This window comes from Sturnus vulgaris, chromosome 1, assembly GCF_052056855.1.
Source record: "Sturnus vulgaris isolate bStuVul1 chromosome 1, bStuVul1.hap1, whole genome shotgun sequence".
NCBI classification, from domain to species: domain Eukaryota; kingdom Metazoa; phylum Chordata; class Aves; order Passeriformes; family Sturnidae; genus Sturnus; species Sturnus vulgaris.
In genome coordinates this window covers 134,621,201-134,649,059 of record NC_142243.1, presented here as the reverse complement: position 1 = coordinate 134,649,059, position 27,859 = coordinate 134,621,201, and the positions used below count along the sequence as shown (strand labels likewise).

The 27,859-nt window shown below is 39.4% G+C and overlaps 2 protein-coding genes, 1 long non-coding RNA gene and 1 other non-coding gene across 6 annotated transcripts in view; 3 read left to right on the top strand and 1 right to left on the bottom strand.

Moving 5' to 3' along the window:
• The first annotated feature begins 1,720 nt into the window (after positions 1-1,720).
• Positions 1,721-5,655, top strand: RPL30 (ribosomal protein L30). The gene is made up of 5 exons (XM_014879804.2): positions 1,721-1,823; positions 1,912-1,962; positions 2,870-3,015; positions 4,098-4,228; positions 5,488-5,655. The coding sequence occupies exons 2-5, from the start codon at positions 1,942-1,944 to the stop codon at positions 5,535-5,537; spliced, it is 348 nt and encodes a 115-aa protein (XP_014735290.1). The 5' UTR covers positions 1,721-1,823; positions 1,912-1,941; the 3' UTR covers positions 5,538-5,655.
• LOC148225541 (small nucleolar RNA SNORA72) lies at positions 5,123-5,257 on the top strand. Its single transcript, XR_015799068.1, has one exon. It is a non-coding gene; the product is annotated as a small nucleolar RNA SNORA72 (small nucleolar RNA).
• A 1,387-nt stretch (positions 5,656-7,042) lies between the features above and the next one.
• Positions 7,043-27,859, bottom strand: part of MATN2 (matrilin 2) — a 67,516-nt gene continuing 46,699 nt past the window's right edge. The window contains exons 9-27 of one of the 3 annotated variants that reach the window (XM_014879800.2): positions 27,089-27,211; positions 26,105-26,227; positions 25,821-25,943; positions 25,305-25,427; positions 25,095-25,217; positions 24,764-24,886; positions 21,585-21,707; positions 21,368-21,490; positions 21,152-21,274; positions 20,861-20,983; positions 20,536-20,658; positions 20,279-20,401; positions 19,991-20,113; positions 17,646-18,059; positions 14,986-15,138; positions 10,957-11,028; positions 10,328-10,432; positions 9,990-10,085; positions 7,311-7,398 (exon numbers count right to left, since the gene is read on the bottom strand). In XM_014879800.2, coding sequence (XP_014735286.2) covers positions 7,346-7,398; positions 9,990-10,085; positions 10,328-10,432; positions 10,957-11,028; positions 14,986-15,138; positions 17,646-18,059; positions 19,991-20,113; positions 20,279-20,401; positions 20,536-20,658; positions 20,861-20,983; positions 21,152-21,274; positions 21,368-21,490; positions 21,585-21,707; positions 24,764-24,886; positions 25,095-25,217; positions 25,305-25,427; positions 25,821-25,943; positions 26,105-26,227; positions 27,089-27,211 — 2,492 coding nt within the window. In that variant the 3' untranslated portion in view covers positions 7,311-7,345. Of the gene's footprint in view, positions 7,399-9,989; positions 10,086-10,327; positions 10,433-10,956; positions 11,029-14,985; positions 15,139-17,645; positions 18,060-19,990; positions 20,114-20,278; positions 20,402-20,535; positions 20,659-20,860; positions 20,984-21,151; positions 21,275-21,367; positions 21,491-21,584; positions 21,708-24,763; positions 24,887-25,094; positions 25,218-25,304; positions 25,428-25,820; positions 25,944-26,104; positions 26,228-27,088; positions 27,212-27,859 lie in introns of all 3 variants that reach the window. The other 2 variants (XM_014879803.2, XM_088177576.1) reach the window with 2 other exon arrangements.
• On the top strand, positions 16,222-18,542 carry LOC148225540 (uncharacterized). The gene is made up of 2 exons (XR_015808089.1): positions 16,222-16,355; positions 17,617-18,542. It is a non-coding gene; the product is annotated as an uncharacterized LOC148225540 (long non-coding RNA).

The window sequence follows — 27,859 nt, the reverse complement described above, 5'->3', positions numbered from 1 at the left end:
AAAGGCTCCCTGTCACTGGGAAGGTTATCCTGTTGGAAATATTTTGGTTAAGTCTGTGATCATACATCAGCAAAAGTTAGCATGGGGGCATACCAGGAGAAGGGCATAGCAGTATATTCCTATAAATTATTTCCTTTATTTGAAATAAACTCTATTAATATAACCATACTAGAATAACTGAATGCAGTTTTTTTTGTGTTGGCTTTTTAGTTTGTTGCTTCATGTTCCATATTGATAAAGGCATCACACTTCCTAAAGCCAACAACCAAAACACTTTCCCATGCTTGTGCTAACCTGGGCAAGTCTAGCAACGCTCCTATGCTAGTTTTGTAATTTCATAAGAAATGTACACGCTGAGATGCCTTTCTTGTGCAGTGTTTTAAGACATAAAGTCACACCAGCAGCAAACCTGTTGTCCTGTGGCTGGATCCCTCAGCATCCTCTAGGGGAATGTCACAGGCAACCTCTGCAACTCACACTCAGAGCATCCACACTGCTCATCCCTGCCAGCTGAGCTGCTGCTGCTCCCAGCCTGGGGGTGCTTGTTCTAGGATGGACAGCACTGTGGGATGGAGATGAAATGTCCTCGGCCTGAAAATGGGAGCCTCATGTCGCAGCGCCGGTCCCAAACAATGAAGTGTGTGTGTGCTCAGTGAGATAGTTTTCAAGCTGGTGGTTTGCAGGGTGCACAGAGGAAGAAGTTTCGCTGCACTGTGACTCTGGCACAGCCATGGCCTGAGCTGCTTGAGGATGGGCCAAGGACACTGCACAGCTGGTGGGAGTGCAGAGCCATCGCCACGGCAAACCTGGGAGCTGCACTGAGTGCGCCCAAAGCTGAACCTGCTAACACAGGCAGTGTCGAGCCCTATTCCCGAGCTCAGTTTCATGCAAGAAACCTGTGTGCTCCTCATAGGAGCACCTCTCCTATGAGGAAAGGCTGAGAGAATTTGGTTTGCTCAGCCTAGAAAAGAGAAGGCTTCGGGATGACCTGATTGTAGCCTTCCAGTACCTGAAGGGAACCTACAGGAAAGACAGAGACGAACTTTTTTTACCAGAGCATTTTACCAGTGACAGGAGAAAAAGGAATGGCTTCAAACAGAAAGAGAGTCGGTTTACATTCGATACTGGGAGAAAGCTCTTTACTGTGAGAGTGGTGAAGACTGGTGTAAGCGCTATGGATGACCCCCAATCCCTGTGAGCCATTCCAAGGCCAGGTGGGATGGGGCTCTGAGCAACCTGGTCTAGCAGAAGACAGCATGGCAGCGGCGCTGGAACTAGATGAGCTTCGAGGTCCCCAGCAATTCAGGCCATTCTGTGATCCCATGATGGGAGGCTCGGACCGCTATGGCTCTTCCCACATCAGCTCCTGAAGCCTCCCGGGACGCTGCGATCTGTCATATGCACTCAAAGGCTCCCAGAGGAACGAGGGAGGCGGGGAGAATGGGAAAGGGCGGGAGCCAGCAGCGGGACGGAGACACTCATCCCGCGGTGGAGCCAACCCCTCAGCCGAGCCCGCCCCGCGGCGAGCACGCTCCTCGCTCAAGCCCCGCCCACCCCACGCCAGGGAGCGTCCCTTCTTCAGCCAGGCCCCGCCCATATCAGCACATTACCCACCCCGATTCTGTATGGCCCCGCCCACTCCGGCCGAGGCCCCGCCCCACTAGGCACCGCCCCATCCGGGGCCACCGCCGCGGTTCGGGTGCAATGGCAGCCGTGGGGCGGGGCGGGGTGTGCGCGCGGCTCTCGCGAGAGCTGCCGCGGGTTTTACGCGGTGCTTGTTGGGTGCTCGCTCCTTTTCCGGCCATCTTGGCGGCGCGTCTGCGGTGAGCGGGGCCGGGCCGGGGGTGCGGGGGCCGCTGCGGGCGCTGCTGCCGGGTTCTGACCGCTCCCCTCCGTCCCCCTGTGTTCCAGGTACCGCCCGACCCCGCGCGAGGCAGCAATATGGTGGCCGCGAAGAAGACGGTGAGTGAGAGCGGGGCCGCGCCGGGCGCACGTGGTGGCGGGGCGTTCGGGCAGCGCCGTGGTGAGGCGGGGGGACCCCGGCATGGCCTGGGTTGGCGGCCGGGGGTGCTGGGGGCCCCTGGGCGCAGCCCGTCGCGGCCCTCAGAGCTCGGAACGCTCCCTGCTGACACTGGCCGCGCCCCTCGGCCGCCTCCCGCTGGGCTCGGTATTCTCGGGTCTCTCCCGTGCGATGTCCCGGGGTGTTTGCAGAGCTCCTGAGGTGGCTGCAGTGGGGGAGAGGTGGTGCCGAGGTTCTAGTGCGGGTGGAGTTCAGGCTTTGCTTTTCCTGCCATGTTCTGGCCTTTCTCTTAGACTGGCTCTGACAGATCTGGGTTTCTTGGTCAGAGGCGGTGATTTCATTCGTCAGATGCGCCTAACTTGTCATGAGCATCACGCTCCCCTATTGTAAATATCAGTTCGATATTGCACAGAATTACTTTTTTCTGCTGCCCTATGCAGTGTTGTCATTGTGCCCCCTGGGAAGAGACAGACTCTAAAGCTGGCTTAGATTTGCGAGGCAGAAGTGGTACTTACTTGGCCTTGACTAGCTGAGCTTGACAAGAGCTTGTCAGATATACGCAGATGTCGCTGATTATGTAGATAGCAGCAACAGTGCTTTGAGATAAATTTTCCTATTGAGAGATACGGGAGTAAGACAGAACTTTCTGAACTTGTGAAAACACAGTATCAGCAATGCCCCATCTGTAGGCTTTCTTATACTGAAGTAACTGACTGGCCTTTCTTATTCCATGTTTCAGATTATAGGGAGATTATGAAATATACATAATTGTGAAATTTCTCTATTATGTTCTCCATTGTTTTGAAAAGTGTGAAGTAACACAATAGTGTTTTTCTACATCTTCTTCAGAAAAAGTCCCTGGAGTCCATCAACTCCAGGCTTCAGCTGGTTATGAAAAGTGGCAAATATGTGCTTGGGTACAAACAGACCCTGAAAATGATTCGTCAGGGCAAAGCCAAGTTGGTCATCCTCGCCAACAACTGTCCTGCTTTGAGGTAAGCAGATGTGTGAGAAAACAATTCTGAGATGGGTTCTTTGTACAAATGCAGTGTGTGCTTTATGCTAATTTCTCCAGAGACTTGATGCAGAGATTTGTTGGCATGTTCTAAAGTGCTCTGAAACAGAAGCAACAGGTAGTTTGCTGTGTAATGATTTCAAGTCTAGAAAAATGCTTCCTGGTGTTTGTCTAGCTTTCTAATTCCAGGAGTTTGCACTAGAGAAAGGACTGGAAACATTTCACACTTGAAAGTAAGTTTTCTAAGAGTGTCATGGGGCTGAATTCCCATGTTTTTCCAATGTAGTGTACTGGGAAATAACTTTACAGCTAGGAAAACTGATAACTGATTTAAAATATTTGAAGCACACAAAAATTGTCAAAATTAGTTAGAAATTTGAGGTCCTGGCCTGTGAAGCTGCTTTTTTGAGAATGTGGTCTGTACCAATACGACATTTTCCTCATTGAATATCTGGGTCCTTTTTGTTGTTGAGGGATATTGACAGGCTCAAGAAAATATAAATGTGAAACCCAGAAATTAGATACTTGAGAAATAGCAGGACTGTTGCAGTGGGCAGCAATCACTAATATTAGTGGGGATCCCAAAATGCTTGGAAAACAGTATTGACTGCTAGACTCTCCTGGTGGAAGTCAGAAAAGAGGGCAATACAGATGGACTTTGTGTTTTTAATTAAAATACATGGTTCCTTTCTCAGCTGCAAAAACTGTCTCTCTTTTCAGCATCTGGTCACCACTGGCCATCAACATTAACTCTTAGTTTATGCACTTTGGCATAGCTCCTCTGGCCTTTCAGAAGTCTGAAAATGTTGAATCCTTTGACCATGTAGAATGAGCCTGTGCAGGAGCAGCCTGAAGGGTTTGTTGTTACAAACCTTCAGCAGACATCTAAGTAAATGTTCCTGAGCCACAACCATTTTGCCTCGCAGAAAACAGCTGTGTTTCTCTGGGTGGGAAGGAAAAGTGTCTCAAGATTTGAGCGTGGTTAAGTTAAAGCTGCTCTCTGTACTGCAATTGGTCAGAATTGTTTGTGGGTCCTGTTAACATCCAGTTTTTGGATTTCAGAAAATCAGAGATTGAGTACTACGCTATGCTTGCCAAGACTGGTGTCCATCATTACAGTGGGAACAACATTGAGTTGGGCACAGCATGTGGAAAATACTACAGAGTGTGCACACTGGCCATCATTGACCCAGGTAATTGCCTCCTGCAGTGTAGGGACCAAATGAGGAGCTGTCTGTGGATTCTCCCTTCTCCTGTGTATAGCAGCACTGAGCGAGGAATGAGCAGGAGTGATGACACACTTCTACCTTTTTCCATCAGGTTTAACACTTAAAATTTCCTCTAAGGTCCTGTTCTTTTGTGAGTTCTAGGTTCGTAGAACTTGGAAAGACTTCTATTTCTTTTGCACATAGCTCTTTTACTGCTAAGCCCTGTGAGCATTTTGGCGTCTTGTCAGTCTGTAGGGAGGTTTCAGTGTCTGGGAAGCAACTGAAGCAGCTGAAGTATGGGACCTGTTCCTGAACCCATCAGCTAGGACATGAGCTTGCACAACATACTGTATACAACAGCCCTGTTTGACTGTTCTTAATCTTGAGACAAAGGACTGTGAGTTGTCCTGCTTCCCAGAATAATACATAGAAAAATAACCAATAGGCAGGTAAACATTCATCAAGGGAATGAAAACTGTGTTCAACACTTCATTTTAAAACTGTAAGTTTAAGTTTGTATGTAATTACTGTGGTTTGGTAACAGTCTTTGTCCCAGAGAGTTGCTCAAATTCTTTATATATAGAATCCTAAGTAGGTGACTTCCCATCCTCTTTCCAGAATGTTTTAAGAGAAGAACCAATCCCTTGTTCTCTTTGTTGACCAGAATGCATATGCATAAGTTTAATGGTTTCTGTAATAACTTTAACCAACTGTTCCCCAAGTCACAATGATTTGAATTTCCTACTTCTTCAGAAAACTTTATTTAGTTTGCTTGTATTTAAATAGTAGCTGTAAACTTAATTTTCAAAATGTCAGTTTCAGGTTTGGTTTTGGGTGGGGTGGGAGCTGCAAGTAAATGCTAATGCTCTGTAGCTGACAATGCGAATATTCTCGCTGTCCTGATATTTCTGTGATCAGGGGAGGCTAGACATTCGCTATAGTAAAACTATGCATTGTGTCCTCCAGGACTAGATTGTTGTTTTAGTCCTGGCTTTGTAAATGCTGGTGACAAGTACATAATTACTGGAAAATACTGTATTTGGATTAGAAAAACACAAGTATTTTTATCAATTTTATCGAAATTATTTGCTTTTTTCCTAAGCAGACTATCTGTTGCTTTTAGGTTGTTTTCTTTTTCTAGAATCACTGTGGTGATTTTACGGGTGAAGTTGTTTTCTCTTATTTCTATTCCTAAAAACATCTTTCTATGAGTCCTCTTGTAATAATACATTTTTGTTTTACAGGTGACTCTGACATCATTAGAAGCATGCCAGAACAAACCAGTGAGAAGTAAATGCTGTAAAGGTGTTTTTTCTACAATAAAACTGGTTACAGATCTCTTTAAAGAAAAATTTGTATTATACCTTTGTTGGTTTTAGGGAACAAACTATATAAATGAAGATTCATTACTACTGCTGTGCTTCCTGTTCTGTTAGAAACAACGTTCACATGGCAAAATTTGCCTTTCTTTTGTAGGCATTGTGGATCTTGAGAGGTAAGCAAAGGAAGGCTTGATCATGGCATGTATGGTGTCAAATCCCAACACGCTAGGGCTTCCTTAGTGTTTGCTTTTGGAGTGCTAATGCAAACACAAGGCATAACGTGAAAGACAGTAACAAATTTGGGATGTTGGTGGGGAACCCCAAAGGTTTACTTAGATTAAAATAATTCACACTGTTTTATTCCCTTTGGCTTTTCCTTCCAAGAGTACATATCTGTAAAGGAGCAAACAAGATACAGCTTCTAGATGTGTAACATATGCTTTCAGTAAGATACAAGTTAAATTGACAAAGCTGGTTTTAAATCAGTAGCCTTTTTTTTTAGTTTTCTGAAGATACTGGAGACAGATGAGCTGGTATTCTCAAGTCACAGTTGCTAAGAATGTCTTAGAGATTTGTGCCTGTTCTGTCTGAGACCATAACTGCAGGATGTTCCTTATTACTAGGGATTGTTAATTGAGGTGCCAGTGATTTTCTGACATGGTAAAAGCAAACATGTAATGAAAATCAGAATATACCTGTAACCTTGCAGAATTCAAAAGTATGCCAAAGCACGAGGTACCTTTCAAAGCTTGCTGTTGTATATCCATGCTCACTCATCAGCTTGTCTCAGATCACTGAATCACTTAAGTTCTGCTGCAACTGCTTCTGTTACAAATGAAGTTTTGTGTTTCCATTTGGAGATAGCCAAGAGGCAAACTCTGAGGTGTGTCAGAGCAAAGGGAGGCAGTGCTGATATATTTACCTATTAAACCACAAATCTGGATGAGTTGTAGTTAAGGGAAGGGAGTGAGACTTAAAGATGCTTTTAGGTGGACAGAATAGGTGCAATTTGCTGGTTTTGTGTTTAGTGTTTACCAGGTATACAGCTAGCTGAATTGACTGAGTAATTCTTTCAGAATTAATATACTACTTGCATTGAGGAAAGTTAGAGAATCAGTGAATACAGACCACAGGACAGCAGGGAGAAGTTGCATTGTCTGGATATGATTCGAAAAAGTTCTTGAAACTTCAGGTTGTGATGCCCTGATAAAGCAGACTTCCCACTTCAAGCATTTAGTTCCATCACAGTTTGAATACAAATGTATAAATTTATGTTTTTACTTCCTACTGATCCAGTAGTTATTCTTGTTTGAAGAATTCAAGTCAAGCCTAATGGCTATGAATGCTTTTTTCCCACTTGTTCTGTGTATGTCTGTATACATAGAACTATATATAAACACAGACTGTGTGCTTAAAATACTCAGAGTGGAGGAGGGAAATACAGAAAAGCAAGCCAAATAAATTCATATCCTAAAAATACTTCAAAACATAGAGGTTTAATTTCAAAAAATAACAGCATTTTATTATTTTGCATAGCTTATTTCAGTTGTTCTGCTTAATTAGAACTTTTGCTAGTTACTAAATTGTTTTTATTAAATTTTCAACATTTCTTATCTGCGATCAATGCAAGACAACACATGGCATATAAATGCAAGGATCCAAAATACTCTTTTCAACTTCAGACACAGAGATGTTATTTTACTTTGAACCAGTTTAAGAAAATAGCTCTGACAAGTTTGTATGTATAAATATACAGTGTAGCATACATTTAAAATTCCGATCAGTATTTTAGTCTGTTTTCCAAGTCTTCCATTCTCTTCGTCATTTCTTCTAGTAGATAAAAGTTAAGGAAAGAGAACTACTAATAGGGGCATTAATAGAAAAAGTCAGCTACCTGATTGCTATGGTCCATAAACATTCTCTTCTTTCTCCTCTGACTCCCAGTAGTTTCTCAAACAATATTCCCCTGTATTTTCTTGTTCTGATTTGATCAGCTGAGTTCAGAAAGCTGTGTGAAGCCCCATTCCTTAACAGGCATACCTTAACATGGAGTTCAGACTGCAGTTATTAAAAAGGCTGGCTCTACAAATGGATTGCTTTGCTCTATTTTAAAGGGAGGGTAAATATTTATTTAGTTAATGCTGTTTAAAAAATGTTTCACTTAACTGCACATAAGTAACAGTAGATAATAAAACCAGGGCTTTGAGACCCCAGTAAGAATGTCTGCTCCTCATGATCTGTTCTATCCACAGTTGTGACAGTGATTTCCAGACAAATGTGGAATAGAGCACAACAAATTCCATGGGATCTAGGGCCTTGACTTCAGCATTTTAAAGTCTTACACAAGGGAAAATGGAGAACTGGGCATAAAAATTTGGATCTTTGACATGTTGCTGTTAGGAATTTTTTAGGGCAGGCAGGCAAATTGAATTTGGCCTCTTGAGTCTGACCAGAACATCCATGTGTACTGTGTCCCCGCCCTTGACAGCAGGAGAATCTCCTCTTGCTAGTAAGGAGCAAGAGTGGGTATCCTGCTTCCGTGGGTGTCCAGTCTGCCTGGACACTGGGTTTGGTAATTTCTCATCTGTCTGCTGCAGCAAGGTTACTCTGCATACAAGCACCATGTGAACTGCATTTTCTTCAACAGCTATATTTCTCAAGTGTTCACAGAGGCAAAGTTGAAGCAGTGAAACTGCACTCAACTACTGCTAGAAGTTAATATGGCAGGACAAAAAGCAGTGTGGACTGATCCCTCTGTATTTGTATTGTGTAACGAGCTACTTCTGTAGCCAGTTCTCCCACCCCCCAGATCTCTGGCTGAGAACTAGCCAGCAGTCTGCAGTTACCAAGAAGTAGTGTATCACCTCATACCTCAACTGCTCTTGAGATAAGGTAGAGAAATGAGGTTTCTAATAAAGAGGAAACGGGATGTTTTGTACTCTTCAAAGCAGAGGCTGTACAGTGCTCTGAGGAAGTGCTTAGCACTGTTCCTGTCATAATGCCTAGTCTGGCTCAGTGTTGACAGGTTGTCCATCATCTTGAGCCGTTGGAGTAAAAATCACAGGGTTGCCTGCTCAAATGATAAAGCAAAAAAGCACATGTTGCTAAGCTCCTAAGCTTAGCAACTAAGTTCTTTGATTCTGAGTAAGCTCGGAGTTCCTCATAGTCCAGCTGCAGGAGGCTGTGGTAAAGAGCTTCTGAAGGTGCAAGAATTGGTCTCCTTTTTTTGTCAGCATGCAGGTTGGAATGCTGCATGTCATGTAGCACTTAAGTATGTGGGAAATGACTGAGAAATTTTTCTCCAGTATTTTTGAGAAGTCTCGTTGGAGCAGTATGTATGTTGATGAGCATTTGAAACATCTAGCAATAACCTTACACAATGCCTTTCTCCTCCTTTATGAAATTTGCTTTGCATGGAGTAATTTAATCAAGTGATTAGAATTCCTTAAAGTGTCTGCCAAAGGAGTCACTTGGGAAGGTGAGAGAGAGGCTGGCTGCTGCAGGGAAGGTCTGAACTAGTAGGCAGTGTTCTGCATCAGGTTACCAGCCACGAGGGCTCTGCCTGCCTCCCTCCGGACAGACTTCACAGTCTGAAGCTGTTCCTGTCTGGGAAGCACACAGTGATGAGCTGCTGGCATCACTGCACTCTTCTGTGCAGAGAAGTGCTTACTGCTCTTGCACACAGTTACACAACTCAAGTAGAAGATGTGATGTCTTCTTAGTGTTTATTTGATCAGAAGCAGCTTTCATGAGGAAACCAGGAATTTGCTGTATAAATAGTGTGTAATGAGTTGTATTACAAGTTTGCTGCTGTTGTTTCCTGAGATGTGGATGTTTTACAGGCAGCATAAAGGCTGCTGCATTAGCAGCTCCCTTGAAATAAACAGACTAACTGGGTAGCAGAAGCTACAGATCTGCACTTTGCCAAGTTTTATCTACATTTCTTCTAATGCAACATTAACCAAACCTGAGTCCTCTGATTTCATCTAGAGTGTGTTTTGAAATTACTCACTGCATATGGTGCCTCACCAAGCAGATCAGCAGGGAAACATTTCCTTTACTCTGACACCTGTAGCCAGTAAATGCTAATTCAGTAACATCTGAAGAAGCAAAGTGTGATAGTCGTGAATTTGACCAGTTATTTCTTTGCTGTTTCTGAAGGTGTTTACTGTGAGGGCTTATTTTTATTTATTTATTAAAATTCAAGATACTCGTTAATATTTTAGTCCCTTCTATGAAAGAGAAGCAGATTGAAAGTTAAAAGCCTTGCTTCTTGGAAACTAACTATTATATAGTTTAGATTTTCATTACAGTAAACTGCTTTTAGCTATGGAGGCAGTTTAGACTTGATGCCAAAACCTTTAGTTTGTTTTAACCTGCCTTTGTTATCTTACCTGTAAGAAGCAGTTATTCAGAAAGGATATATCGTTGGGTGAGTTTTCTTACTTCACTGGTTGCATAGTTCTGGAATGTCACAAGGTTTTCACATTTGCACTGATCATTATCTTTTGAGGCTTTTGCTGAAAAACAAACACTTAAGCATAGGCTAAATGTGGAATAAATTGAATAGGTTGGGGAGGAAATTACAAAGAATTATAAATGCAGAGCATGTTTAATACAGCTCCCTGTTCTCAAAACAGGTCAACATCCAAAGGAATGTCCTGAGGTAGATTCTGTCAGTACTGGAAAACAGTACACAATGTGTAGTCGTCTATGTTCAAAGAGCAGTCTGGGTTATTCTAAACAAAGGTAACCTGATTACCTGTTGTTGAGTGAATGTGAGTGTCTTCAAAAAGATACTTGTGGTGTACTGCAAGATGTGGACAGTCAATGACATCTGTGATGGCTATTGTGGTTGATTCAGGTCCTGCAGGAAACCCCCCAAAAAATCTAAAAATCAGACCCCCCAAATCACAATTTTATTTTTTTTCTACTCACATGCATTGAGTTCTCCTTAATTAGTAATCTCACTAGTTACAGTGAGGATCATTCAAGGAAAGGACTAGGGATACAAAGATGTGAAAGAACAAAGCTGTTAGGCTGTATTTACTGTATACATGATTTAAGTTGTGGGTTGCAGAACTGAAAGGGAATTGTGAAGGTTCCTGTGAGAAACAGAAGTGATTGAAAGCTGGACATGCTTAAAGTGTCAAGCATAGTGCTGAAATACAAGCTTCCCATGAAGTATTTCATTCATATTATGTAAGAAGCATGCAGCCATGCTTTTGTTACAGTGAATCTCCATTTTTCACATTCCAGGAGGAAGGGTGACTTGGAGGGGTGAGGAGGCAGGGACATGGGCTGAACCCTTTTAGCTGAATTGTGGGAGTTCTCTACAGAAAGCAACATGGAAAGGCAGCAGGAGAAGACACTTGAGTTAAAACAGCCAACCTGAAGGCTGTGGACCAGTCATATGAAGCCTCCCAGATGATGCATCCTGCTGGTGAGGTGACTCTTTCAAGGCTGGTAGATAGAAGTTGCCAAAGGAACCGTATCACAAAAGGAGCAATAAAAATGTTTACATTCCCTAGAACTGGAGATGTTTCTTGCAAGTAATTTGGTGTTTGTCTCTCATAATACATGGTGAATGCCTCATACCTGTGCAATTTAGAAGAGGTCCAGTGCTGATGGAAACTCCAGGACTTGCCCTTCAACTCAGACTATCAGAGGAACTCCTCCAAAACCAGAAGTGATTATTTAATAATAGTGAAGCAATCTGAAATGACAGCAATCTATTTTGTGTCCTACAGTGAAAATTCTTTCATGTTTCATTATCATCCATGATCCTTTGGGGTGAACTGAATAAGAATATTGCTTGGAGAAAGGAAAAGATTCCTCCTGTCCTTCAGTTTTCTTTTTAACGGGAAACATCGATCAGGGAGTTGGGAGTTTTTAGGTGAGAAGGATGCAGCAGAGTCTATTTGATACACTAGAGTTATCTAATTTCTAAGTCATGGAGCACAGCCTTTAAAATGTAAGGATTTATTTCAGAGTCCACACCCTGATCCTTTGAGTCAAGAGACTGAGGAAACAGAAACCTGTTTTGAGGTGGAGCCTCAGCCATTGCGTGTCCTGCCCCTTTCTGGCCGCCAGAGGGCAGTGTGGAGGCAGCTGGCGTTCCTTAGGAGTGGGTCCTTCACTAGGAAATGGCCCAGATGAGCTGAAGAGGAGGCTTTGAACAACTGCACAACGTGACCGATGGTGCCAGGGTGCATGCAGCGTCTGGGACACACTCCCTCCTCTAGAACCCAGAGCTCCTTCCCTCAAAGTGAATGCATGGGGGCAAAAGGTGACAGTGCAAACTTGCCTGATATGCCATGAAGTTGCAGTAGGGAGGTGGAAGATGCTTCTGTGATATCCAGATTTGCTGTAACTATTGGGGCCCCTGCTGGTCAGTCAGTTTTGACAGATGCACAATAATACACAGCTGTGCTAAGTTGCACTGGGAAGGAAATGAGGCCCTCTTGAATGGAGGTTGGAATTACTGAGCATGAATATCAGAGGAACAGATGAGTAGTTGAATAAGAAGGCCAGAGATAGGCAGCAGAACTACAATATTTATATAGAGAGATATAGATTATATGTATAGGTAGAGATATCTCAGTCTGCATGGGAACCAGCTGCTGGAAGAAAGTCAGATTTTGGGGAAGAGTTCAGGGCAGAGAGGTGTGGGATGAAATCACAAGGGAATGAAACAAACGAGATGCAGAGTCTAGCTGAAGAATAATCAAGTGGGAACAAGGATGGTGAAGATTTCTGTTGTAGGAGAGATGGAGCAGGTAAGATGAATCTTGAGTATTTGACCCTGGGTAATGACTTGTTCTAGAAGGTGTTCAGGAGCTGCAAGCTAATGAGGTGATTGTTTAGGAGGGCAGAGGAACTGACCTGATAGGTTTGAGCTTTGGACACAGGGCTGGTTTATGGACACATAATTAGGGACAGAAAAAAGACAGATGCACTGGTAGAGGTGTGGCAAGAGGTCTCGAGTTTGGAATAGGAATTGGGCATTTCAGAAACTTCTTCAGGCTTCAGAAATTAGCTTAGGCTCTAAGATTTCTGATCTCATTGCCTCAGAGAAGCTGAATAAACACACAAGTAGTGACAGAGGCTGATCACTTTGAATCCTTTAGTGAAGTCAGTGCAATGAATAAATTTGTTAGGAAACAATGCTGAAGTTGGATGTTCGTTTTTAGTGTTCTGTTTTGTAACAAAACACAAGTAATTTGTTAGGAGGAGCCTGTGAGAAGGTGTCATCAAAAGCAGTGTCTGAATATTTGCTGAATTGATAATGATCCACAATTTGGAAGGAGAACAAAATGTTAACCTGCCACTGCTGAGTACTGTCATCTGATCAGGGCTGGGGTCTTGTGACAAAACTAGTATATGAGCATATAATTAAAAGCTTACATAATGCACATGCTCAGAACAGGGCTGAAGCTGCAATCATATTGAGTGTGTGTTATGTATGACATTGCTGGAGCCTCGTTAGTGCTTCCAGTCAGATGAGAAATTAACATTAACCACGGCAGTGAATGGGAACCCTCCAACTGAATTCCTCTTAATAAGAGGCAAGAGAAAATAAAACACCTCCTTTTTTTTGCCTTTACTACTAGTCATCAAGAATAATTAATAGTAATCAGCAGCTATTTTACAAGGCAGATGCTTTCTTGCAGAATGAAAGAAAAAAGTTTAACCCCCAAAAAACATTTGGAGGGCTTCTACTTTAGTTGGAAACATGCAGTGCATCCACAGCTGGGACTAGGGATGAGAGGCTCTGTCACTGGAGTCCATGAGGACAGAATCCTCTCGTGTCCTCACAAGCTGGAGTCAGAGAAAACCTCACCTAGGGACCAAAGCTGGAGTAAAGATAAAAGTCATTGTGCTGTATACAATAGAAGGAATTTTAAAAAGACCTTTCAGATTGTGTAACAGGTTTGGAGGCAGAATTTCTGGTGGAGTGAGTTGATGAATAATGGTTAGTCCTGGAGTGTCCAGAAAAACAAGGCTGGGTCAGTTCTCAGATCCCAGGTGTGAGGCATTCATTGCCTGCTGTTGAGAGAGGGGCAGGACAGAAGCTGAAGCACCAGTGCTGCCTGGTTACCAGAGGTGTAGACAAGAAACTGCCACAAAGGGGCAGGATTTCCTTATTTTTTCATATTGTAAATAACGTAGTTAAAAGAAAAAAAATGGTGGTTGCTAACCACTGTTGTGGGTACCTGAAGGATGCATTTCCATCACTGAGCTCTGGGGTTTGCTGATCAGTGAGAATTATTATTCTGGGCTTTGCTAATGAGTGAGAATTATCATTGTGGCTGCCAGATAGTTTTGGTTTTGGCATCTCCAAAAGCTTTTAAGATGACATGCTGTCATTAGAAGATTATCTGCCTAATAAGGTTAATTGAATTGACTTGGTTTTATATTATCATAGTATTTAGTATTTCAGAAAGATGAAACTAGGACTTCTTAGGACTGCAGGACAAAGAGTATGCAAGCTAAGAAACATCCTCAAAAGTCTTTTTTACAGGTTTTTCCTTGAGATCTGTATAAAGAAGTGTCCTGCAGCTAATTTTATACAATAACATTAATGAAAAAAAAAAAAAGGACAAGACCTGTTTGCATTTAATTCCAAGAAAAACAACCAGATGAAAGCTAGTGAAAATTAAATAGTCTTGCACAATTCTAATCCTTTGACTAACATCATTGCATGTGTTGTTTCTGAATTTTGCTTCAGGTACCAGTTTGAATGTACAAAAAAATACTGAGTCTTGGGAATGTGTGAGTGGGAGACACATGCTATCCTCTCTCTGGCTCCTTAGCTTTCATTTCAGCTCAGATTCCCCCTTTCCCTGCAAAACTTCATCTGGGAATGTTTATATACAAGCTGTTTGTTCCAGAGTAAAGAAGGGTGCTTTCTGAAACAAACCTTCCACGTTTGTATAGCAAAATTCATGGCTTATACATAACTGAAATCCACTCTTTGTAGCTGTGAACGTATGTTCAATGAACTGTTTTTAGTCTTCTATAAATACACACAACAGCTCTTGATGATTTATTATGCTGTGGTTTAGGTTTTTGCTGCTCGTCTTAGGATTTTTTTAAAATTCTCATTAAGGTATTACAAATCCCTGATTATTTGCCCACATTCCTAATGACATATCATGTTCATTTGGTGGAGTGGGGTTCATTGCATGGCTGACTTAACTGTGGAAATAGAAGAGAGGAAGCAATTGATTCTTCTAGGCACAGAATTGTATATCTTATGCAACCTTCATGAAAATAAAGGGAAGATAATTACTATTATATTTACCCAGTGATGGATTAACAGTATATATTCCTCACATATTAAAGAGCAGAAAAATCCAAAAAGCAAAGCACCTGTAAACATTCACTTGTGTCTCAAGGAAAATGGAATTTTGTTACCTTCACAGATTTGGGCTCTTAGCTCTTCACTTATGTCCTCCAGAGCTGTGAAATCCTCAGCATAGAACAGATGTTTATATGATGGCTCAGAAGCAATTTCCAGCAGTTCTTCCTCAATTGCTTTTCCTATTCCAATGGCGTAGATGATTATACCTGGATTCAAAAGAAATTGCACATACTTATTATTTCAGCAGTTCTAATTCTAAGCACTTGTTATCCATGAAAGAAAAATATGATAGACATGAGGGGGCCCAATGTGTATTCCATGTAACTTCAAAATCAGCGAAGAGGCTTAATATGCTTTAATTACTGGGAGGTTTGCAGAAACTCTTGTTTGCTGTAATGGGACACACAGTGTTAAAGTGGGACATATGTGTTAAAGAGATGACACTTGCCTTGCCACTGATAGTAAATGATTGCAGAAAGAGTATTACAAACAATCCAAGAGAATTGCACAGTTCAGCCTCACAATTACACTGCAAGTCCCTGGTTTGTGTGTGTCTGTAGGATACATGCAATGTATCTGATTACTGAGTTGATGGGAACACCTGTTACATATTAGCAAATGGGGCAGAATGCTGAAAGTTGGCAGTAATTTTTTAGAAAAATACTTAAATGCTTCATTGAAATCCTCAGAGCACATTGAGACTTGATTCTTGCTGTCTCAGGGGCACTAAGAGGCTGGAAGGCCCACTTAGGAGGGTAAGAGTGGGAAAACAAGAAATTTATGAGGCTAGGAAAGAAAAAGCCTTACAAGAGGGATGCTCAGGACAAGTATTTCCACAGCAGAGGTGCTAGGGAGAAGGTAAGTGAGGATGTGTAGTTTTCTTAACTCTGGAAGCAGGGAAAGAGGAAGTGGTTCAGAGCCCTCTCACCAAATAGATTTAAAACAAGCAATAACCACAGAACATAGAGATCTTCAATAATCCCTTTTTCAGCAGTTATGTTTTTATGCTCACTAGCGTATGATTTGATACAACATTTCTCTTTATATCAGTTCTGGCTTATAAAGTGTCCACAATGAGTACTGATTTTGTGATTCAGAGTACAGCTATGAGCTTCACAGCTCTTATTTGATTCAAGAGAAGAAGCTGCCTTCTCTGGTTGGTTTCAGATAAAACTTGGGATGAGGAGGTTTGATATCTTTTAATAACTGCTGTGTGCTCACTGAATTGCAACTTTTAATATTTTTGCTGAAGAATTATGGGCCTGATAATACCACAAAATATGCATTTTCCATGTTTTTAACTTTTAATGTAACTATCTCCTTACTTTTCTTCATGAATCTGCCTATCATTGCACTTTAGCCAGGAAAGAAAAGTGTTCACCAGAAGCTGATTCAATTTAATGAATGCACCAGTCATGCTGAAGTGAGTGCTATTTAAAGACTTGGGGATATCAGTGATAAAGTATTCAGTATTCATTTCATATTGAATGAATATGTTCATATTGAATTGAATGCTTATATTGAGCATTACTCTATTGGTTATGCTGCAATTACACAGAGGGTGGGTTTGGCCTGTAGCATTGCAGAGTCAGTGTAAGCAGTCCTGAGCTGAGGTTTCATTCAGCAAGTAAGAAAGTTGGTTTGTACTTATTTCCTTCTTCTGTAAATTCTCCATGTAGTTCTATCTCATTAGTAAGCCTGTAAATGTTTGGGGTTTTTTAAATTATTTTAAAACTACTTTATCTTTCATTGTAATGCCACTCTTGTTAGCACATGCCCTTCTGATATCCTTGGATGTTTTTTCCTTTTCTCCTTACAGAAAGTTATCGATCCTGATCAGGGCTCTACTAATCAGGTTTCAAATTCTGATAAATATGTCAAAATCAATAAAACAAGCACAGAAAAAAAGTCTTTTAAAGTCTGGCTATTTTCTCCGTGTTGTGGCCCATCAGCCATGGTTTTTAAAGCAGTTTCTCATTAAAAAAAAAAAAAAAGTTTTGCAAAGAAAAAAGGGATAGTTTATTTTTTTGACAAGTTTTAAAAATGTTCAGTTGACTCTGCTAAACAGATGAAAAGCTTCTGATTTGTGGTACGAGTGTCCTAAAGGATGGATGTCTGCCCAAACATATTAGAAATTAAAAATCACTGGTTTTCAGTCACATTTCAGTATATAGGCATGTAGAAACAGTAAGATAGACAGCACTACAGCTATATTCTTTTGAGAAGAATCATCTTCCTTCCAGAACACCATTAGCACTATAAAACTGGTTAAAAAATAAAGAAAAAAACAAAACATGTAAACAAAAACATAGCCAATTATTATCATAGTATTTCTCACAAGAATAGATTGCTGTATTTTGAAGAGACAGCTTGGGGTTTCTTTTATTGTTGTCCTAGAATTTTTGATTAAGTTCCCAGTGTTCTCAGATCTCTGCACTAAATGTCTACCCTTAGTGGATACATTCAGGGCACTCGGGGCATGCCAGGGCACCACTACCTGTGATGAGACACTCCCCATGGGTCCTGCTCTGGGCCCTTATGAACACAAAAATCTGATGTTGTGAACACAAAGATGTGATGTGCAGGACAGTGGTCACTGTACTGGCCAGACTGCTTTGTCAAACACTCAATTAGCACATCCAAACTGTTACTACATCTAATTTCTAACAATATTTGCCTTTTAGAATGAGACACTGAAAACATCTCCACTTACCACGTTGCTTTGCTCTGGTAGCCCACTCAGAGACTTCATCCTGGGCTCGTCCATCCGTAAACACAATGGAGATTCGAGGGACATTTGCTGAAAATGGTCTTGCTCCTTCTGTCTCTGTGAAGCTTCTCTCAGACATTTGCCTCAGGGCCAGTCCTGTCATGGAACCTCGGCCCATGTATTTCATTTGTGACACAGCTTTCTTCATGTCTTTGGCTGAGCTGAACTGCCTTAATGTAAACTCTGTACGAACCTCAGTGGAATACTGAAGCAAACCAACTCGAGCAGCTTTGGGTGAAATCTCAAGTGTATCCAAGATTCCTGAGACAAATTGTTTTACAACTTCAAAATTATCCTCTCCAAGACTTTTTGATCCATCAATCACAAACACCAGGTCAATTGGGCCTTCAGTGCATCCTGTGAAATGAGCAGCAGAGCATACAGATCAAGAAAAACTCCACGAGGCTGGGAAAGGGATCCGGATACTCTGGCAAAAACTCAGGGATCATCTAAAGTACCCTGATCCTGGCTTGTCCTATTGTGCCAGTGTGTCTGAAGATGTTGTGTACAGACTGTCTCAAAAGCTAAGAGTGGGCCTATGACTGAGAATTTAACAAAATTATAACCACAGTGAATATTTACTGAGACATATTCTGCTTTGCAGAATACTACAACTACAATCTTAAAAATGCAGCAACAATCAGCAAATGTTAAGAATTACTTTTAAGTGGAGAGAACTGAAGAACATAACTAGCACATAGACAGAGTTCCCATAATTTTCTTCCAGAGATAAGCCTGTATGCTAACTTTGCCTTTGTCAAATGGAAGAGAGTCATTGAAGCTGCATTTGTGTTGCAGGAGTTACAAAATAGTTTTAAAACTATTTAATTATTGAGAGAATCAGAATTGGCTGGATGTTTTTTTGCTTGTAAGCGTCTACCAATTTTGTAATTAGAAGGCTTATGTATTGCTGCAATTAATCTTTTCTGGTTTATCTATTAGAGCTAGGAGTTTGTCAGAAGACAGACAAATCTGTAAAATTTGTATTTTCCATACTTTCTGGTAAATGCACATGCAAACATCAAAGTAGTTTGTAGGCACTGGGTATCAATAACGAGGTTAGGGAATTTAGAAATTGGAGAATGTCTTCCAAGCTGCAGACTGCTTCTGCCAGGTGGGTTGTTTTGGTATTTTTTTTAATTCTGTAAAGGAAATACCTTCAGCAGGCAGAGATTAGTATGCTTTGTGCAAAGGCTAGCTGCAGAGGTGCTCAGCTCCTATTGGATCAATCTAGCTTCCAGGGAAAATATGCCATACTGAGGAATGTAAGATTTGCTTCTTAGTCTGGACCAAATAAACTTTGACCTCCACTCATATCTAATCTTTGTACAGGGAGAATGCTGTAAGCACTACACGAAAGAGAATTGTGCAGCAGAAATTTCTCTGCAGAAATTACTGGAGATATTTGTTACCAAGTCAATGTACAAATAAGGGATCTTCAGCTAAAGCCTGGACTTTTCTTCTTAGAAAATACCTATTTTAAAACTGCTAAAGAATTCCTTTCTGCAGTCATCTGAGAAAAAGACACCTCACATGTACTAAGGTGAAGAAAATGCAATGAATATACATATCAGAACTACCTCAATACTACTGCATAAGCCAAGAAAAGGCAGCAGTTCATGGTGCATGGTGTCAGTTAGGATTGAGAACAGCCAGAACTTGTTACCATTCTTTTGGTAATCACAGTCTCCTCAACTAAGGCATCCATTTTTGGCAGAATAGATGTTTTTACTGAGTTCCAGGAGAATTTCTCCTCCAAGTATTAAGAGATGATGAGATAAATGCATGTCATGTTGGAAGATAAGCAAATAGAATTAATGGTATTTTAAAATATAGTATATAGTATATAGTATAGTATATGAACCTGATTAAAATGCACATTCCTTGATAATAAGATTCCCCTTTGGCTTTTTCCTGACCTTTCAAAATAATTATTATTGTACTCGATGCTGTACTAAAACAACTCTTCCAATTTGATAAATTTTTGCTTAGGAGAGCATCAAGTTAATTGTTTGAGACATTTTCTGCCACACACATATGCCCTGGGCTTTCAAATATTATATCATGTTTGAAACGAGAGGCTGTGGCAGAGTTCAAAGCCAAGCTGGATTGGGCTTAGAGACTCCTGGTCTAGTAGAAAGTGTCCTTGCCATCAGCAGGGCGATGGAGCTAAGTGATCTTTAATACCATTCCTTCCAACCCAGACCATTTTATGACTATATTTGAAGTGAGGTCAGTTAATTTTAGAAATAAAAGAAACAAATGCTTTCTAAATAAAATACACTTACGTCTGCATGTTTTCTGATCCTCTTTTAGTACATATCCCTCCTGGCATTTGCAGATATAGGAATCGTCATTATTAACACAAGCATATTCGCAACCATGGTCAACTGATTTACAGACATCTTTACCTAGGAAAAATTGAAGTATTTATCTGTACTCTATTTAACATTTTATAAATCCAAATACTCCAAACGTGATATCTGAAGAACATATGACAAAGGAGTACAATATCTTTGCTCATTTATGTAGCAATGCCAGAGAAGAGGGGCTGACAGACATAATGAGTTACTTACTTCGACAAGTTTTCCCATCTTGTCGCAGGACAAAGCCCTCATGGCACTGACAGCTGTATGAGGTGTTATTATTGATGCACACATGTTCACAGCCATGGTCAATGGATTTACACAGGTCTTTATCTGAGAATTATTAAGAGAATCCCCTTATTAGACCATTTTTCAAATACAAAACTGTAATGAACAAACTTTGAGTAAAATTAAGTCTGTTATTTAAGACTGAAAAACATATTCCCCATAAAATTTCAGCTACTCACTCCTGCATGTTTTCCTGTCTCGCCTCAATATAAATCCCTCGTGACACTGACACATGTATGAATCGCCAGTTGGAACACAGACATGTTCACAACCATGGGTGACTGTTTTGCAGACATTTTTACCTTGGAATAATGAAAATTGTGTTTAGCATAGTTAGCTAAGTAAATAAATTGCACAAAATATTAAAAAATTGGCTATAATTTTCCATGAAAGAGCTCACTTACATGAAGCTGATTTTACAATAAAGACACAAATAACACACTGCTGCTGCAGTGTGTTTCATTAACAGATCAGGAAGTACAAAACAAAGATTAAATAACTTACTCCTGCAAGTTTTTCCATCTTCCCTCAGTATGAAATCTTCATGACACTTGCAGATATAGGAATCATCAGCATTAACACAAATATGTTCACAGCCGTGGTCGAGTGAGTTGCAAACATCTTTATCTGAGAAAAGTGGATGGGGTTTGTGAGGTGAGGCTTGTTAGGGAGAGGTGGTATCTTTTTTTAACCAGCCCAAATAGTTTTAAATCACAAACATACACATGTGCACTCACACCCACAACACTTGAAAGCCTCAAATAAAAACATACTTTTATAGCTCAGGGTACTCACATTTACATGTCCTTCCATCTTCCTTCAATATGAATTTTTCATGACACTGGCAAATATAGGAATCTTCAGTATTCACACAAACTTGTTCACAGCCATGGTCAACTGAGTTGCAAATGTCCTTGTCTGCAAACAGGAGAGTTGGTAGTCAGCACACATCAGCAGAGGCCTTCATTATTGTATGTGTAATTCATCCAATTAAGTTCTTGTGCTGCTTACTTCTGCAGGTTTTCCCATCTTCTCTCAGTAGGAACCCATCATGGCATTTGCAGGTATATGAATCACCAGAATTAACACAAACATGTTCACAGCCATGGTTGACTGATTTGCAAACATCCTTATCTGAAAACAGATGACAACTTTTGCTAGTTAGTGCATTTCTACACAAGCACGAGCTGCAGATAAAAAGTGTGTTGATAAATATCAGACTACTTACTTCTGCAAGTTTTTCCATCTTCTCTTAGCAGGAATCCCTCCTGGCACTTACAAACAAATGAATCACCGGCACTAGCACACACATGTTCACAGCCATGGTTGACTGATTTGCAAATATCCTTGCCTGGGAATAGTTAGATAAAATTTATGTGGCTTGTTAGTTAAACTTGTCTTACAAATACAAAGACCGGGGGTTAATCCCATGAACAAAAAAGATAGAAGCTTGCCTGAAAGCAAATCTCTTGCTAGTTAAATGGTGAACATCTTAGTTTACACTGAGTATCTATTCTTTATCATCTGACCAGAACTTCATGGTTTGGATGACCTCCAACTGAAAACAAACTATTTTAGGATTAATCTGACTAGGATAAAGAGGAGGAGGATTTTACATTAAGAGCACTAAGAGTGAAAGGAGGGAATAATTTAGTACAGTCATTTAGCACAAATTCATGCTGGTAAAAACAAAACTAAGAAAAACAACACAGGACATGATTTAACCATAAATCTTAACATCCTTATATCAGTGCCAAGAGTCGGCATAAACAAAACCTGAAAGAGTAGGAACTACTTATTTAAGACAATAAACAAAATCCAACTGGATTGCTGAAAATTGATGCGAGCACTTGTATAACTGCAATGTTAAACCAGTGGGTTAAAACCTCTTCAAAAAGCATAGGTGGGGAGAAAGGGCAGAAGAAAGTGGAGCCATCTATCAGCATTCCCTTTTTCTTCTTCATGCAAAAGAAAACATCAGTTTCTAACAGAGAATTACCTTGATACAAAAAGTGGCCTCCTGAGAGTCAAGTTCAACTTGACTCTTGAGGTTTATATTTTTAGAACTTCAGCCTGAGCCAAATTTCATGGGGGTCTCCTGCTACCAAAATTAAAATTCCAAAAACTACTAAATAAGACAATATTTTAACTCAAAAATAATTATATTTAAGACATGTCAATCTAAACTAGATGCCATCATAGTGGATAAGGGACAAATTATAACATAAGTAAAAGTTAGGATCTGCTTATACACAGCTCTGCACAACACAGAAATATTTCCTTATAAACAGAATAAAATACAAACCAGCAGCAGACATGGTTATTACTTCAGAAGGATGAATTTTACATAGCTGAATGCAAGTATGAGCCAGACTATTTAGAGATGCAGGGGGGAAATAATAAAAATCATCAATGATTGCACTATAGTCTCACAATCTAAAAAGAATGCCAGGGTAGTAAAAAAAAAATCTAGAAATTGAAAAGAGCTATAAGATTTGAAAAATGACTGAAAGAAAGGAACATTCACAGTATTTACTGAAGGTGAAAATATCAATAATTTGAAAACACTGAAATAATAAGAAAAAGAACTAGGGTGTGCACGGCCAACCAAATAAATGGTAGTATTTAAATACTATTAGGAACAAAAAGTATTCTAACAATGTATTATTAATGAATAGACAGAAAGGTAGAACTGCCAATCTTAATGCCAATCTTCTTATTTATAAGAAATATAAAACATTTTAGCATATTCAGATCTGAACCTACAAAATAGATTACTGATGACCTTGTTGTAGTGAAGAGTTTCACACTGTGTGAAGAAGGTCACACAGCATCTACTGAACAGGAACACACACACACACACACACACACACACACATTTTTGAATCAGTAACTCCAGATTACTTCCAGCAGAGTTGCAGAAGAGGTTTCTGAAGAATATCTTGGATGCTTAGTGTTAATTTTCAGTAACTCCTAGAACTCTGAGGAAGCCCCAAAACACTGGGTTGTCTCCATTCTCAGTGTATGCACACACACTGAAAAAAGTACCGTGGGGTTCCAGTGTTTAAAAAGATGAGTAGTTCACTGTAAACCTGTCAGCTTGACATTGATCTGAATTAAAATAATGCAACAGATAATGTGGAACTTGAGTCAGAGTAAAATCAAAGAAAAAGGACTAATATCAATCAACTTGGTGTTATGGAAAAGTAAACCCTGTAAAAGTGAAAAAAATGTATTTCTTAATTGATGATGAGGCTGGTTCTTAAAGCTTACGCTGTTCGTACAATAGAGCATCCAAAAAGGCAGCAGTCTTGGTATTAACTTGAATAAGAAAAGAGACTACAGAATCAACATGATATAATTAACACTGGCTAGAAAGGACTTCAGAACCAATTGTAGATGGGCAACTATCAAGTAGCTTTCTTTCTAAGAATCTTCTTTGCTTCTCTACTACTTAATATTTTTATGAACAGCCCAGAATAAAACACAAAAGAATCACTAACAAAGTTGATAGATTACTCCACTTCTGAGAGAATAGCAAATAAATATAAAGCAGCTGCTGATATAAGGTATATTGAATCTTTTTGGATAACACTGGATAACAGCAAATCATATGTATTTTAAAATAGGCAAAATTAAGGATATACATTTAGAAACAAAGAATGAAGACTGTACTTACAGGACACAGAAAACCTGAAATATTGAGTATTTTAAACAACTTTTGATCGGGGTAGATAACTAATTGAACATGAGTACTAGCAGAATGTTTTAATCTGAGATTAACACTATCTTTTGTAAAAAAAATTAAATAAAATATCAAAAGTGAAATTATTTTAAAAATGATAGGTAGATTCAAATAAGAATTAGATTGGTTATTGCTCCTCTGCCCTGGACCTTGCTGTGTCTGCTATTAGAAGACTTTCTATCACTGTGGTGCATCCACAAGGATGCTGATAAACAGCAGAGGTTTTAGGGAAGCAAGAAGAGAGTTACAAGAAGATTAGAAAACATAAAAAGCCTGAAGGAGTTTAATTTGCTTATAATTCACAAAAGAACATGCTAAGAGGTTACAGAACAAGTTAAGTATTGATCTGCATGAATATAGACAGAAGAACACAATGGTAATTAGAACTTCAATCCAGTACAGTAAAATGCAGCAACATCCTGTGCTCAGGATTAAAACTCAATATACTTAATTTGGAAATGGAGTTCACATTTTAAAACCTACATTCAAACCTTAAAAATGGCTGATTTTTCCGAAATGTAGCTTTGGTTCAAACAATACTTGATTTATGCAAGTCTTATGATCTATATAGAAAAATACTCTATTCTGGCTACTATGAACCAGTGGATAATATTCTAACAAGACAAAAATTACATTTCTTCTCTTATTAATAAACTACTTACTTCGGCATGTTTTCCCATCTTGCCTTAGTACAAATCCATCATGGCATTGGCAAGTGTATGAATCATCATTATTAACACAAAGATGTTCACAGCCATGACTGACTGAGTTGCAGATGTCTTTATCTAGGAATAATTTAGATTTTATTTATTACAATTTGATGAATACGAACACTTCCAAAACTTTAAATACTGACAGTAGTAATCTCCTAGTAAATAAAGAATTTATTCTCCTTCTTGCAAGGAAAAATCTCCTATAAGAACAGCCTCTAAATAATATGTTCCTTCTGTAGATGTCTAAATATAAAAAAATAGTAGCATTAAAATAACTTACTTTTACATGTTTTCTTATCGTCCCTCAATACAAAACCCTCGTAGCACTGGCAAACGTATGAACTATCAGCATTCACACAAATATGCTCACAGCCATGGTCAACAGAATTGCAAACATCTTTATCTGTTAAAAAAATAAGATTGCCATATGTAAAATATATCTACAAATACGAGATTATGAAGAAAATCTACTAAAGAGAAGGATACTTACTCCTACACGTTCTTCCATCTTCCCTTAGAGCAAATCCCTCATAACACTGGCAGATGTAGGACTCATCAGCATTAACACAAACGTGTTCACAGCCATGGTGAACTGAACTGCAAATGTCTTTATCTGAGAACAATTGATGATATTTGGTTAAAGCACATCTACAGCAAACGTATCATGCAGGGAGAAGTAACAGCTTTCATTAGGTCTACTTATACTACTGGAATAAACAGGTTAAATTTTAAGCAGTAAACACTTTTAGCTCTTAGTACCTGAATATTTTTGAGTATTTTCTGTTTCCAGTCTGCCAGTTGATCTATTAAAATACACTATTTTTGTCCATAGAGTTTCTTACAAGCATTTGGAAGATCTAAATGTATAAATATGTAAATACTACTCCTATATTATACATATGAAGACTACTCTTTATTACGACAGTAAACTGTTGTATTTGTTTGAATGCTTCTAAGATCTACATACTGAAAATAAATTTCTATGAGTAATTCTCAGAGTACTTACTTCTGCATGTTTTCCCATCTTCTCTCAGCAGAAAACCCTCATGACACTTGCAAACATAGGAATCATCTTCGTTAACACAAATATGCTCACAGCCATGGCTGACTGATTTACAGATGTCCTGTCCTGGGAATGATTGATATAAATGAAGGTTTTCAATGAAAACATGAGTAATGTAGCTATCAAAAGGAAGTTTGTTGCTTCTTTTCCAGTAAGAAGTAAAAAATACCCCTTTCCTTCCTTGCCTGATGTACATGCAAAGTGTCCAATAGATACCAGCCACTCACTTCTGCAGGTCTTGCCATCTTCTCTCAGTACAAATCCCTCACGACACTTGCAGATGTAGGAATTGTCAGCATTAACACAAACGTGTTCACAGCCATGGTTGACTGATTTACAGACATTTTTACCTGGGAATAATTTAATATATAAAAAAATTCTGTTAGTTAAGGGCAGTATGTTCAAAGTTAACTTCCATTTAGTGTATCCAACTTTTTGAGACAGGCAGAATTTGTCACTCTTTGCACAGAATAACAAAAGAGGGTGATGTTGTGAAACACCAGCCAAGAATATGGAGGTTTTCATTCATCATGGTAATATCTGGATGTCCTTAATTTTTTTTTGTTGACATTTTTTAACACCAGATGTTGATATTAGATATTATGGGAATTGCAGTTAAAAATACTGAATGCCTGTGAGATTTTCCAAAACATATCCATGATTCTTCTTTGAGCACTTGGGGACTTATGCTATAAAAGTTGAGAAAACTTTGATATTATTTTTTTTGTTGATATCTGCCACTCATCATAACTGTGTAATATAGTCAAATTTGTAACACAATTATGATATTTCTGTTGCAAACATCCTATGTTGGACAAAATGAACTTTCTATTAATAATATTGCAAGCTTCTTGCTGGGTAAGACTTTATAAACATTATATATTTTTGCCTTGAAATTTTAGAAGAAAATCACAGTCTTCCCAGCTCTGGATAGTTTTGGATCCACAACTGTCTAATATCAGGGCACAGATGTTTAGGGTGTGATTCAGGTGCCTAACAGTATGCATTTGATACCATTTTAGATGCCTTAGCATATCCAAGATATTGGCATACTGCTAGCAAATATGACATCAAAGGGGAAATACGACCCATTGAAATCCTTGAACATTTAAAATTGCATTGGACTGTAACATTTAGGCAATCCAATCCTACCTTACAAATTTCTTCTATGTGTGTAATATTAGACTCCGAGTTGCTGAACAATAACTTACGTTTACATGTTTTCCCATCGTTACGAAGCCTGTATCCTTCAAAGCACTGACAAGAATAAGATCTGTCACCATTTACACACAAATGTTCACAGCCATGATCACTTAGAGCACAATAGTCAACTCCTGGAGGAGCAATCAAAATTATTAAAAAATTAACCAATAAGGACTCAATTATTTTTCATCTCTAATATTTGCATTCCATATAAACAAGTAAATATAAATACATTGAACTGCTTAAACAAGAATTCAGTTTCTCATCTGATTATAAAGCTTCAATAAAAATGTAAGAGGTCCTAGTGAGGTCCTATAGGTCCTACTTTTCATTTTTTGCTTTAAGCAGAGTGAAGAAATCATACGTTTCTGTGCTTAACATAGCTAAAGAGAGTACATGTCTGGATTGGATTAAAGTGGATTAAAACAAAACAAAATACTTTGGCAATGATTTTATATATGACACTGGCAAAGACATAAAAGCTACCTTGTGAACATTCTTTAAATAGTCTCTAAATGGCCTGAAGTGAAGGTGGCAGTCCCCAGAATTCACTTGTGGACCTGACCCAGTTCCTGTGGCAATAAGAAGAAAACCTCTCAGATGTCAGTGGGATTTGGCTTGGACTATTCAAGCTTTTACAAAGAATTGCAAATGACAAGTATTGTCAAATACGGTCCAATTTTCATTTCAAATTTCCCAAGTACTTCTTCTCTGTCATATAAAGACATAAGGCTCCTGAGACTTTGCAAGCAGGACTTGCTACTGTCTGTTGGCTACAC

What these genes read in the sequence shown, in the direction of transcription:
- RPL30 (XM_014879804.2), top strand. Translation starts at nt 1,942, where the DNA reads ATGGTGGCCGCGAAGAAGACG. An exon ending in TGGTGGCCGCGAAGAAGACG is followed by an intron (nt 1,963 to 2,869) that starts GTGAGTGAGAGC and finishes CATCTTCTTCAG; the next exon opens with AAAAAGTCCCTGGAGTCCAT. An exon ending in AACAACTGTCCTGCTTTGAG is followed by an intron (nt 3,016 to 4,097) that starts GTAAGCAGATGT and finishes TTTGGATTTCAG; the next exon opens with AAAATCAGAGATTGAGTACT.